The sequence below is a fragment of the Dendronephthya gigantea genome, unplaced genomic scaffold, assembly GCF_004324835.1.
Source record: "Dendronephthya gigantea isolate DGI-Jeju-01 unplaced genomic scaffold, DenGig_1.0 000024F, whole genome shotgun sequence".
In the NCBI taxonomy this organism is placed as follows: Eukaryota; Metazoa; Cnidaria; class Anthozoa; order Malacalcyonacea; family Nephtheidae; genus Dendronephthya; species Dendronephthya gigantea.
Window position 1 is genome coordinate 236,724 of NW_021163034.1, and position 14,604 is coordinate 251,327.

The following is a 14,604-nucleotide window of genomic DNA, read 5'->3' on the forward strand; positions in this document are numbered from 1 at the left end:
TCCGTAGCGGAAAAGATTTAGATAAATAAATACCTGTAAACACGTAGCCATCAGCAGCGCTAACAAGATAAGACGACTTGTTAGTTGATCATGAAACGTTCGCTTCTTCTTCTCGAGTCAGTGTGGTTTTCTACTTTTCTTTTCAGAACTTGAGGCAAAACGTCTAGCCCCGACAAGGAAATGTTCAAGAATGCCCGTGTGAAAGCAGGCTTCTCCATGCATGCTTCAAGAATTCAAATTTCCCTGCTCTCGTCATCAAAATTCCCGGCTCTGATTGGTCAGAGAGAACAAAGGATGCATACTATTGTTTTCAACCGGACGAGAACCCGAGTGATTTATTATGTTTGGCCGAAAATTATTCATATCTCCCTTGGATCGGAACGGACAGGAAAATTTCCTTTGTCGGTGAGTTCCCAGGCGGCGTTTATACAAAGGAAACTTTCCTGTCCTGTCCGATCCAAAGGAGAGTTTTCCTGAGTGGAAATAAGCCTTAAGGCTGAAGAAGTGTCCCAAGAAAGTTAACCGCGGTTAGCAAATAAATGACGTTTCTGCATTTGGAATTTAAAGGCTAATTTCCACTCCGGAAAACGAGCAGCGGATCGGATCGGATCGGAACGAAAGATAATCCGCGCGTGCGCCGTCTGTTGAAATTTTTGGCTTATATTGATCCGAAAGCGTCCGAGAACGGATAAAAAAAACTTCAAATAATTTTAACTTTTTTTATCCGATCCGAAATCACTTCATGGATCGGACCAGGCTCGGAAAAAAATCCGATCCGATCCGCTGCTCGTTTTCCGAAATGGAAATTAGCCTTTAATGTCTATTTCCTGCATGTCTATTCTGTTTCTGTTTACGCGAGTCAGCCGAGTCTGTAGGCCTAGTTATTTACAAAATCACAGCCACTGACACTGATCAAATTCAAGGCGCTGTTATACACTATATGCAATTTTCCTTGCAACTTGCAATGCAATTATAATTTAGAGGGATGTTAATCTGCGAAGAGTTTCAGAAATGCTAAGAAAACATTTTAATATAGCAAATCCTAAGAATGGTCGTGTTTGACAACTTTAGATGCCTCAGGAGTAGAATTGCATCGCAAGGAAAGTTGCATAGTGTAAACCGCCTTCACATTCATAGTTTCTACTTCTCTTCTGTTTTCGTCCTAAAATATGTTGTTGTTAAACTTGCTAACAGTTTGCAATAGTGATAAATATATAATATAAAATGTAATTTACAACTAGGTTTACAAAGTTAAAGTCTCAAATAGTTACCGGCAGTCGGATCAAGGATGTGAAATTATACCTGTCCTATTTAACAAAATTTCACCTGCAAGTTGACTTTACTCTTTGTCTTCGAACGGCGCTGTACAAGAAAGCAAAGATAAACAACTTGAAGCTCTTGATAAACATTTCCATATTGAGGAAAGACAATTTTGTATTTTAATTTTACTTCGTGTACTTCATAATCAAAGTTGGGAAACCTCGACGAGTAAGATTAGCAGTATTATTTTACGAACCAATTAAGAAACACGGTAAGATATACACGAATCATTAATAAATGTAGACCGGAGATTATAATGGCAGTCAAGTTGACTTTTAGACGATTACATGTTTTTACCGAGTCAGTAAATGATGAACTAAAAAATCTAACATTTGAAATATCTCCCGCGATCCGACAGAAAGTGCATTCATTGTCAAAGAACTAATGTACGGTGTCGTATTAACGTTGGATATATAATTATATAGATTAGTCCGAACAAAAAATGTTTCATGTTTATACTAGGAGCTTTATAATTGTTTTTATTTTGATATGAAAATAGTTTTTAGGTAAATAAATAAGCAATTCTATATAATGCAGGTTAATCAAAAATATGATAATTAGAAATTTAACGCGCACACGAGATCTTGAGGCAGTTTAGGCGTTTAGCTTAGGCGTAAAACTTCCCAAAGACGAGGAATTTTTGCTTGCACGGTAGACTCGACCATTGTCGAATTCGCCGGAAAACGACTAATTCGACCATGGTCGTATTCGCCGCAAAATGGCATATACGACCATGGTCGAGTTCGCCGGAAAACGACTAATTCAACCATGGTCGAGTTCGCCGGAAAACGACTAACTCGACCATGGTCGAGTTCGCCGGAAAACGACTAACTCGACCATGGTCGAGTTCGCCGGAAAACGACTAACTCGACCATGGTCGAGTTCACCGGAAAAGTTCGCCGGAAAACGACTAATTCAACCATGGTCGAGTTCGCCGGAAAACGACTAATTCGACCATGGTCGAGTTCGCCGGAAAATGACTCACTCGACCATGGTCGAGTTCGCCGGAAAACGACTAACTTGACCATGGTCGAGTTCGCCGGAAAACGACTAATTCGACCATGGTCGAGTTCGCCGGAAAACGACTAACTCGACCATGGTCGAGTTCGCCGGAAAACGACTAACTCGACCATGGTCGAGTTCGCCGGAAAACGACTAACTCGACCATGGTCGAGTTCGCCGGAAAACGACTAATTCGACCATGGTCGAGTTCGCCGGAAAACGACTAATTCGACCATGGTCGAGTTCGCCGGAAAACGACTAACTCGACCATGGTCGAGTTCGCCGGAAAACGACTAACTCGACCATGGTCGAGTTCGCCGGAAAACGACTAATTCGACCAAGGTCGAGTTCGCTGGAAAACGACTAATTCGACCAAGGTCGAGTTCGCCGGAAAACGACTAATTCGACCAAGGTCGAGTTCGCCGGAAAACGACTAATTCGACCATGGTCGAGTTCGCCGGAAAACGACTATCTCGACCATGGTCGAGTTCGCCGGAAAACGACTAATCGACCATGGTCGAGTTCGCCGGAAAACGACTAATTCCACCATGGTCGAGTTCGCCGGAAAACGACTAATTCGACCAAGGTCGAGTTCGCCGGAAAACGACTAATTCGACCATGGTCGAGTTCGCCGGAAAACGACTAATTCGACCAAGGTCGAGTTCGCCGGAAAACGACTAATTCGACCATGGTCGAGTTCGCCGGAAAACGACTAATTCGACCATGGTCGAGTTCGCCGGAAAACGACTAATTCGACCAAGGTCGAGTTCGCCGGAAAACGACTAATTCGACCATGGTCGAGTTCGCCGGAAAACGACTAACTCGACCATGGTCGAGTTCGCCGGAAAACGACTAATTCGACCATGGTTGAGTTCGCCGGAAAACGACTAACTCGACCATGGTCGAGTTCGCCGGAAAACGACTAACTCGACCATGGTCGAGTTCGCCGGAAAACGACTAACTCGACCATGGTCGAGTTCGCCGGAAAACGACTAATTCGACCAAGGTCGAGTTCGCTGGAAAACGACTAATTCGACCAAGGTCGAGTTCGCCGGAAAACGACTAATCGACCAAGGTCGAGTTCGCCGGAAAACGACTAATTCGACCATGGTCGAGTTCGCCGGAAAACGACTATCTCGACCATGGTCGAGTTCGCCGGAAAACGACTAATCGACCAAGGTCGAGTTCGCCGGAAAACGACTAACTCGACCATGGTCGAGTTCGCCGGAAAACGACTAACTCGACCATGGTCGAGTTCGCCGGAAAACGACTAACTCGACCATGGTCGAGTTCGCCGGAAAACGACTAATTCGACCATGGTCGAGTTCGCCGGAAAACGACTAATTCGACCATGGTCGAGTTCGCCGGAAAACGACTAATTCGACCATGGTCGAGTTCGCCGGAAAACGACTATCTCGACCAAGGTCGAGTTCGCCGGAAAACGACTAATTCGACCATGGTCGAGTTCGCCGGAAAACGACTAATTCGACCAAGGTCGAGTTCGCCGGAAAACGACTAATTCGACCAAAGTCGAGTTCGCCGGAAAACGACTAATTCGACCAAGGTCGAGTTCGCCGGAAAACGACTAATTCGACCAAGGTCGAGTTCGCCGGAAAACGACTAATTCGACCAAGGTCGAGTTCGCCGGAAAACGACTAATTCGACCAAGGTCGAGTTCGCCGGAAAACGACTAATTCGACCATGGTCGAGTTCGCCGGAAAACGACTTACTCGACCATGGTCGAGTTCGCCGGAAAACGACTAATTCGACCATGGTTGAGTTCGCCGGAAAACGACTAACTCGACCATGGTCGAGTTCGCCGGAAAACGACTAATTCGACCATGGTCGAGTTCGCCGGAAAACGACTAACTCGACCATGGTCGAATTTGCCGGAAAACGGTTAACTCGACTATGGTCAAATTCGCCGGAAAACGGTATACTCGACCATGGTCGAATCGAACTTCGCATCAATCAACCAAAATGCTGGGTTCGCTCCTGCTGTGAGCCCTCACAAGAACCATCAGAACACGAAAAAACCGTGCTGAAGGACTGCATTGCGATTTCGTCACCACAGCCAGATGCCAGAAGTTTGAAAACGAAAGAAGGAGTTTGAAATTAAAACCGTGTGGAGAGTGACATTTAACAACGAAGAAATCAAGGGTGTTGGAAGACCCATGCAAAACTTGCAATATATAATTATTTAACAACATCTGCTATTATTTTTTTCTAGCTGAAATGAAATAAAATAGAATATCATCTGAAAAGAAGAAAAATGTCGGGAAAGCGAGTGAAATTAGATAAAATATTTGCTCGATCCTTCGCAATATCCTGTGTGGTAATTCTTGCTGTGGCCAGTCTTATTATCCTGAGTAACCAACACTTGCCTAGCCAAGTAGTTGCATTCGTACGGTCGCTGGCGTCCGGGGAAGATCGACTTGGCATTAACCAATCAGAAAGCGACATAGACTCCGATCTCGAAGACGACGGTCCGCGACTTCCCACCGACGTCGTACCGAAAGCCTACGACATCAACATAGCGGTGAACTTATCGACGATGACGTTTTCGGGCGAAGTGAAAATTATCGTTTTGTGCAAAGTGCCGACAGACAAAATAGTTCTTCATGCAAAACATATGGCGATCACTAAAACCAATGTCACCAAAGCTAAGTCAGGGAAATTACTGGAGATAAAGAGCAAGTATATGAAACCAAAATACGATCATTATGTTATAGAACTTGAACAGGAGTTACAGAAACACAAAAAATACGTGATCATTATGAAATATTCGGCAAACATATCAAAGTCATTGGATGGTTTCTATAAAAGTTATTACACGACAGAACTTGGAGAGAGAAGGTAAGTAAGGAAAGCCAAAAGAACTCATCCATTCTGCGGCAATACAAATTATAAACTTATCAATAATTCTGCTGTTCTTAGACCGTTGGTGGCGACAAAGTTTGAGGCGAATAACGCACGCAGAGCACTTCCATGTTTCGACGAGCCAGCCCTGAAGGCAAAGTTTACGATGCACATCTCCCGTGATCCGACTCACCAATCCTTGTCCAACATGCCCAGGAATAGGGAAGAGCGAAAACGCGTCGATCTGGTGATAGACCACTACGACACCAGCCCGCCCATGAGCACCTACACCCTGGCCTTCCTAGTGCATGATTTAAAATACCAAGAGACGACAACTGCATCGGGAGTAAAGGTAATTAAACTGAACATGATTTTCAGTTGCAGTTATAAAATATAATTCAAAACAATAGCAAGCCTTGCAGCCATTTTAATTAATAAAATACAATCACATGCGACAATGTCAGGCCTGGTATCTTGAAGAGTTTGTAACAAATATATCAGGTGAAGATAACTTATGTTGATATTTATCGGTAGTAACGATAAGTCTTGTAATTTCCTTAAAAATTCCCACAGATTCTTCACGACTTACGAACAACGCTTTACTAAGATTATAACGACTATAAACACTGCACAGCTTCATTGGGCTGTACTTGTAAGTCAACCGAAAAAGGAGCATATAATTTGATGTTTATTACTAACTTTAACCCAAATACCTCTATCCCGTCAGATGCGTGTGTATGCTCCTCCAAAAGACAAAGATAAACTTGGCTTCGCATTGAATATTTCATCCCTGACTTTGACATTTTACGAAAAGTTGCTCGGATCAAAATTTCCGTTGAAGAAACTTGGTGAGTGTTCCCTTTTCGTTCATTTATCATATAGTCTACACATTGTATTTCTTTCCCGAATATCGTTAGCCTGCCGAGACCAGGCTTTCATTTGATTCCCTGTTCAAACTATTTCACTTTCTTTTGAAGACTTGGTAGCGATGCCAGACTTTGCTATGGGAGGAATGGAGAATTGGGGCCTGATCACTTTTCGTCGTGAATTTCTTGTTTACCATGATAACTTCATATCAGTTTTCACTAAGGAGAAAATGATGAATGTGATTTCTCACGAGCTGGCACATATGGTAGGTACCCTTATAGAAAGGTATTCTCCTCAAAGAGTTCTAATTAATGGTAGACTTTTTGAGTGAATGACTTTTTGAGTGCATCCTGAGTGAATACGAATCAAAGTATTTTTATTAATTGCAGTGGTTTGGTAATTTGGTAACGATGAAATGGTGGGATGATTTATGGTTGAACGAAGGATTTGCGACGTTCTTTGCATATTTGGCATGTTATAATATTGACAAGGAGACTGACCAGGTAGCATAATCCGATCATCCTTGGATTTGTGGATTAATGTTGGGAGTAAAGTTAGAATTGGGACTGAGGATTATTATGAGAAGTAAAGTTAGATTAGGAATAAGATTGTGGTAGGGGTTAGGATCATGGTGAAAGTAAAAATGAGTTTAGGATGAGAGTTAAGTTTGACTGAGATTACAGTCGAGATTAAGATTGGAATTGAGATCAGGAGATTGTTGTGGAGATTCAAGTTGAGATAAGGATAGGAGTTAAGATTAGATGAGATTATCGTTGAGACTAAGAGTAATATTAAAACCTGATCTTCAAACCCATAATGAACAGCAAATATTTGCTTTTATAGTTGGCCTTGTCAACAATGAGATGGGAAAATGCACTGGAGGAGGATGGGAAACAAAGTACCATTCCTCTAGTTCACGCGATATCACAACCAAAATACAGAGAAACCGTTTTTTCTAGTATTTATGGCAAGGTAAAATGACTGGTTGTGTGAAAGTGAATAACTGGTTATTGTGCGTACCAAAAGCTTTATCTTATAAATCCGTTTTAGGGACCAATGATTTTAAAGATGTTGATGAACACACTTGGTAATTCTGCCTTCTTAGAGGGTTTGAAGGTGAGTTTTCCAGGAAAGACTAGTTTTCCTTCCTAGAAAATGAGATGGTCGTCGACGTACGGGGGGTTGGAAAGGCCGAGGGGCGGGGGGGGTGGTGCAGAGCCATCAGAAGTCGTTCCATATCAATTACCGAAAAAGAAACAAGTATGCCGGAATGGTGAAATCTAATGTGTGAAAAGACTTAGTTGTTATTTATAGATATATCTTCGTGAAAACAAATATGGAAATGTTGAATCTGCTGATCTATGGACGGCTCTGAGCAAGGTGAGAGTCATTTGAGGCGTATCATTTGATACGTAGAACTTAGACGTGATTGTCGAGTCTCACTGACTGACTTGGATTTAATTCTCAGTAATGATAAGAGAGGTCTGTCTAGTTCGGATTTAGGTCTTTTAAAGACGTTGATATTTCAGAACGAAATTCAAGTTGATATCGACATCTGGCATAGCACATTTTAAGCTGATATCGACAGAACTTGATTCTGCACTGAATTCATCTACCCTCACAGCAGCATCAATGAGCCAGTAACCACTAAGTATTTGCAATAACCACCTTAACCTAAATACGTTGAACTGTCTCTGAATGTCGTGAAGGTTGGCAAACGCCTTGATTTATTGCGATTGATGAAATCGTGGATGGAAGAGAAAAGTTTTCCTATTGTCACACTGAAGCGTTTAAAAGGACCCGAAAAAGATTTGATATTGACCAAGCAAGAAAGCTTCCTAGAACACAAACTACGGCCATTATTCAACGATAAGCCAGATAGTAAGACGATTGGAAACAAATCTTCAGAACAAAGCGACTACAAAGAATGGCAAAAAATATCAGGAAGGTATTATACCCGTTATTAATGCGAACACTGATATTATTTAACTGGCAGGTTTTACATACTTCACACATTTTTAAAATAACTAAAATCCATCTTTCTGGTTAAAAACGTCGAACGGGCAAACGATGATATCAGTTAATCTTTTTGTTTTGAAGTCACTCACGTAGTTATCTCCTTGATCATTTTTTTATGTAAAAATATTTGCGAAATTTCCTGAGACTTCATGCGTACTTTATCCACTTACAATAAACCTAATTGAGTGAATTCACTAATTCCATCCGTTCTTTGGTGACAAGGACAAATTTGAGCATACCTGTGCTGATCGTATTAAACGCTGTAGTAGAGAGAGTAATCTCAGATAAGACTGCACTGACAAAGACACGAACTCAGAAAGGCGCCATCACTATGGGAGAAGTCCCACCCCGGCACCTCCCATTCTTTCCAAGGCGAGAATTACGAAAAAGAAAAGTGCTTTGTTTACAAGTGAACTCTCCCGATATTTGCCTTGTTTGAAATATACGCTGAAATTCCTTCCCCTGAGTTTCAACTGGCTCCCTACAGCCTCCGAATTAGTATCGTCAGAAATTCGTTGGGTCACGAGTGAAGGAATACTGTAAGAAAACTGGATTCGCGTTTGTTTAAAATGGACTCGTGATTTTTTCAATTCCAGCTTGTGGCATATTCCACTGACCTACACAGTGCAATCAACGGCATTTAAAGAATACACTGTTTGGTTGGATAAAAAATGGGGTAAGAATTAGCGGCCTGTGTTATCGGTTTTCGATTTCATAGGACGCTGTATGATGTATATCTTTCAATTTACCGCACTACTTAGTTGTGTCGTTTGCCTAAAGACTTAGGCTACACAAGACCGGACTAATTTGGGACACTGCTCGAATTGTCTGTCCATCAGGTTAAAATGGACAAAAATTTGACCGATTTTACGTATTAACACGAGAAAAACGGACCAAATTCGTCCAATCCTGAGTGAACGAACAGTAGCTCATACAGTTCAATTGAGGTCTTCCTCCACAACCGTTGAAGAATCAGTGTTTACGTTTCAAATTATTCTACAGAAATGCATGGCTCCGGAAATGGCTCTTTGTCCTTCAAAAAGTCTTTATATAATGACACAAAGCACATGCACTTTACTACTGTAAAAAATTAATCTTTTTGTTTACGACGCCTTACTATGTGACACATATACCGTGGGTGTCCTACAGTATGTGTAAGGAGACTAGTTTCGTGTACGGTGTATCCATAACCACAGAATTGCCTAATATATGCTTTGTATTTTAGAAAAGCTGAGTGTCTTAGATCCAGTGGGATGGATAAAAGCGAACGTACGTGCAAATGGATATTACATCGTCAATTACGACAAAGCGAACTGGATAAAACTCATCAAACAATTAAAAAATTACCATGTGGTATGTCCGCATATGAACCTATGATATCCCTCATATCTTTTTTCACTTTGCACGTTACGCTTGAAAACTGTCTGACATGTTCAACTAATCTTTCAAAGGTGTTTTCACCATCAGATAGAGCTGGTCTCATTCACGACGCTTTTGTTTTAGCATGGTAAGTTGATAGTGAACGAGATAATTTGACCAGGTGTGTTTGCGGTTGGAATGCGGACATTAATTCAATTGTTTAAAAAAACTAAATGGCTCCATGATGGACAGACATAAAACAGGAGGTTGCCTTTTCTTTGAAGTTTGGGTTCAAAAATTAGCTCCAATATTTCTTATTCTTTTAATTTTTTAATTCCTAGGTATTTCTGTCTGCATGACATTAATGGATTTGCATATTGCTCCTATATAAATATTTCTATAATACATTCTAGTGAAGGTATACTGGATGCAACCATACCTCTGAAACTTATCATTTACATGCCAAAAGAAGACCATTTTGTTCCGATGAAAATGCTCCGACAAAAATCGAAGTGTTTGGAAAAGCACTTTAAAACTGCTAGTTTAAGAAAACTCTACAAGGAATACATATGGTACTTACAAGAGCATTTATTGGAAAAACTTGGCTTGGAGGACAAAGGAGGAACATTAGACCAGTAAGAAATGGAATACATATACAGTTTCATCTATTCTAAAGAGCTGTTAAGAGTTTCGTTATATCTACTCAGCATTATTTAAAAGCCATAAGGTTAAAAAAACTGATCGGTTCACCTGCATGCTCTGGTTAAAACGTTTAGCTGTTAAAACGGAAACAATTGTGCAACTGTGAAATCCTCTTATCGCGGTCAATTCATTGAACTCCATAAGTTACGACCTGTTATCATTATTATACAGGACATGGAAGATTTTTGCACTATTACAAATTGTAAAGAAACTTCATGCTTGCTTTTCGTATGGTAATCAGGGATAATATGAAACATCATCACTCTTTTGGTGCATGCCATATTTGTAGGATGAATCGTTACTATGCTATACAACAAGCAATACATCACAGACCTCGCGTCAAGAAGAAGTTCGAGAAAATATTCAGGAATATGAAAAAGAGTAAAGATTTTGGGTAAGAAAATCTCGACGGACTTCAGCCGTGAATTCAAGCTATTCGCCAGCCTCAGCGGATATATGGCCGCATATGTGGTTCTTTTCGCTCTTCAGGAAACAATGGATCATGATTTGTCCACCCATGTGGAGGATTTGTTCAGGATACTGGATTATATCTTTCAGTTGAAATCCTTTTTTTATATAGAGCAACACCAAAGAATGTGAGTCCGAATATTCGACGCTTGGCTTTGGAACATGGTTTTAATAAACAGGACCCAGACGACTGGGAGTATTTGTGGAATTTGTACCAGAGATCACCTTGTGATGCAGATAGAAGATTCTTGAGAAGCTCCTTGGTTTCGTTTGACAAACCTGATCTATTTACGAAGTAAGCTGGATAGCGCTGCTGAGAGATGTTCCATGCTTTCGAAAAACAAGTGCAATAAATATCCATCCATTTAATAATTATCGATCAGCATGCACTCAATTAGTCGGACAGACCAAATAATTACTTGTGAATCAAACAAAGGCATATCAGAGCTGATAAAAAACGAGGAATTTTGCATGAAAGATAAACGACTGCATTGCAACACATTCAACAACCTGACCGACCAATTAGCATCATTAGCATCCCAGCTTTCAAAAATTTTACCATAATCATCAATCAGCTTTCAAGATTACACCGAAATATAAGATTTTTGTTGTTTTGTTGTTATAGGAAGTAGTCTCCTTATTCAAGCCCGAAATTCAGAATCCCCCGAATATTTTCCCAACCCATTGAATTCGAATAAGCCAAAAATTACAGCACGCTGTTGAGCGTATAGAACATATGTCGCCATTACTAACCGTGGATCATTAAACTTCCAGGAACTTACAAAACACTTTGGAGATGACAAAAGTTCGCTCTCAAGACAGTCTTTCTTGGTTGAAGGAGCTTGAGTCGAACTCGACAAAAGACAAAGTTTGGAATTTTGTCAAAAGCAATTGGAAAATCATAAAGGAAAGGTACGTTTGGGAAAGGATAATGCTGCTTTCGTTCATTCTTCATCGAATTCGGCCGGCGTGCGATTCTTTAGAGTAAAACACCAAATCGTGATGGAAAAATTGGACGTTGATCTCCCAAAGTTTGATGTGATATCGTTGAGTTTTAACTTCTAGGTTCGAGAATGCTCCAATGCTGGATGAACTTTTGAAGAGCATCGTAAGAAACTTTCAAACAGATGACAAGCTGACTGAGGTATGAGATTAGATGGATTAATATTATCGACAGGATTAATGATATCCTCTACTATAAAAAAATGCGAGGCTGCGCTATATAAGTGATCGCTTTAAAACCGCATATGCTTAACCTCGAAGGAACGAAAATTCAAAGATCAAATTTCCATCTCATGAGAACATGCACGGTTGATTTCGAATCAGCAGCGAATGCAAACGTCACTCGTTAAACCTTAGTTCCTGAAGACTGGTATATCTGTGAAATTGGTATTTATTTTAATATTAATTTTATTTGTAAATTATTCTGCAGGTTAAAGAACTTATCGGGTCAATCGACGACAAGGATTTGTTGAAAGAAGTACTAAAAGATAGCGGCAACAGAAAAAGTCGAACTAACAATGATCATGACGCGGAAATTAAGAAAACTACAAAACAAATTAATACGGAAAAGGCAGCGAAGTGGCTAAAAAGATATATGAAAAAGATAAGAAAACTAAGACATTAACACTAAATATAGTTCAAAAATCTTTTGATATTTTTAGACACTTAATATTCATATAGTATGTTTTATCTGATTAGTTTATAACCCCGTGTTACCCCTAACGAGAAAAAAACTAAAATTTATCACCAAAAATTCTAGAAATATATGATTCATTCTAAGTAAGGGTTCCTGAATTTATCCGTTAATCTTGTTGATTGATCTTTTCATACATCATGATCTTGGAAATCAATGCTATGAGACATGTTCATTCTCGTCACCTCACAGCTCAACAACCGACGATATGTCCGTTGTTTAATCAGACATTCCTCGGTCAAAAAAAAACAAACTATATGACATACAAAAGTGGCAATGGAGCCGATAACATGCGTTGCGAAAGCAAATACGATGCATGGAAACCAGAATGTTTTGAACCTCGCAAACAGCAACTATCTTCACATTCTTCGAGTCTACTTGTCCTATCTTCTGGAAGCGCACTCCTCAGTATATTACGGATGTCTTTCTACAGATGTTGTACTCGAATATCGAGACTGAAAAGATGCTAGCTCTAGTCGCATTTCACCGCAAAACTATTTGTAGAATCTGATTCATACTCTGATTGACGTGATGGTGTACTGTATGTATTTCAATCAGCGATTCTTTCATCAACATATTACTCGTCATGCGATCTTCGTTTGGAAATACAGAGAGAGAGACGATTACGACACCGCTAAAAATATGATTTTACATACCACCACTAATGTATGCAATGAAAAATCAATGGTAAATCAATTCATTAGGTCTGTTTTAGAATCAAAATGTCGACCAAGCTCCAAGGAGCTTTCGCATGATCCTGAGAGATAACCCAAGATTTAACGAATTTCTTAGTTAATTACTAGCATATTTCTCAGTTAATTAATAGAATATTATTAGTTAATAACTAGTTTGTAACATCGACTCGTCGAGGTTAGTTGGTGCCCCTAAATTTTAGAAGCCTGGACGCTTGAATCATGATCGAACCAAACCCTCTCCCGCAATATTTAATAAGCTACCACCGACCAAAAGCGGGCTCCTAGAAACTCTAATATTTTTGTTATGTAAAAAAATGTCTAAAAAACTGTTAATGAGATAAGGAAAGTGTTTTACACACAATCACGGAAATCATGCGAGGTGAGAGTCGCTCCAGTTTGGCAGAACTGATTACTGCGTATATAACCTTATCATTTAGGTCAAGATTAGCAACGTTGAGCGTTGAGAGATGGCTAATTTGCCCTTATCTTTCGAAAATTACTTGCCAGAGATCGTCACGACGATAAAGCATTCGTGAAATTCTACTGAGCAGGTATTTTCGGCGCAGAGCAGTCATGTGCTGCGGTGTAGGCGGTGACGGTCAAATGCCCTTAGTAAGATCGAATAAAATAAACTACGATTGACTGATTCTATAGAAATGAACCTCTTTAGTGAATAAAACTGAGGAAGAATACTGGGAAAAGTTCTTGGAGCTGTCGATATGCGTTGTCCATATATCTTTTCCCTCTATTTTGTCTACATGCGGGTCGTGTTTACAGCTAGCGTATAGTTCGACCTTAGATTGCACAAGCTTTCGTGTGGCATGAATTAAACAAATCATCTTATATTTTCACAAATCTTATTATGCTTCCAGAGCATGCCATTAACTGAATGACCATCAGATCGTGTTACTAATCTCTATAGATTGAGAATGCATGCATGGGTTCAATTGATACGAAAGCGTCTTAGGTGCCACAGGAGTTCATTCCAAACCACATACGACGAATGGTACAGATGGTGTACTTTTGTCCTCGCTTTTGAGCTGGGGTTTAAACCCTGCATAGAAAACTGACTATAGTCTATAGTATAGGTTTCAGTCCACACAGAATGAGGACCGTTTAGTCAGAGTTTTCAACCCAATGGCAATAAGGAATACGAAAATTGATAATTTGAAAAAAAAAACATTTTTGACTAAATACTGTAAAATTATGCTGTTACTGAATTTACAAATTGGGGCAAGATAAAATTTGAGCATGTATTATATGCCCAGAATTTAAAAAGATATAGTCTACAACTTTCTAAGCGCGGCATTTACTCTTGTCAGTCTTGAGAAGCAAATTGAGAAGCTACTTCGCTACTTAAAAAGCTCGTGACCCATAAGCATTTCTAAATCTTTAGTTTGATCTTATAATCCTGGTTTAAAAAGTTTAATGGTTTAATCCTGCATGAACAAGGAATGGGAATTAAAAACGGCAAATTAGGACACACTTTGATATCAATAACAAGCTTTAATAATTATAAATAACATCTTTTATCACTATGTACAAATCTATCCAACAGTTCTATCGTTTAAATAAATCTCAGTTTGCCGTCGTCGAACTGAGTGTACATGTGTTTTC

The 14,604-nt window shown here is 39.8% G+C and overlaps 1 protein-coding gene and 1 long non-coding RNA gene across 2 annotated transcripts; both read left to right on the plus strand.

The window, feature by feature from the left end:
- The first annotated feature begins 1,391 nt into the window (after positions 1 to 1,391).
- On the plus strand, positions 1,392 to 10,895 carry LOC114522767 (endoplasmic reticulum aminopeptidase 1-like). The gene is made up of 16 exons (XM_028543516.1): positions 1,392 to 1,531; positions 4,553 to 5,178; positions 5,260 to 5,533; positions 5,909 to 6,029; positions 6,159 to 6,313; positions 6,438 to 6,551; positions 6,892 to 7,020; positions 7,099 to 7,164; positions 7,363 to 7,428; positions 7,758 to 7,996; positions 8,664 to 8,743; positions 9,293 to 9,420; positions 9,519 to 9,574; positions 9,840 to 10,061; positions 10,418 to 10,522; positions 10,709 to 10,895. Exons 2-16 carry the CDS (start codon positions 4,595 to 4,597, stop codon positions 10,893 to 10,895), a joined length of 2,526 nt encoding a protein of 841 aa, XP_028399317.1. The 5' UTR covers positions 1,392 to 1,531; positions 4,553 to 4,594.
- Positions 10,896 to 11,416: 521 nt separating this feature from the next.
- Positions 11,417 to 12,091, plus strand: LOC114522820. The gene is made up of 3 exons (XR_003686946.1): positions 11,417 to 11,508; positions 11,662 to 11,740; positions 12,029 to 12,091. It is a non-coding gene; the product is annotated as an uncharacterized LOC114522820 (long non-coding RNA).
- Positions 12,092 to 14,604: the final 2,513 nt, after the last annotated feature.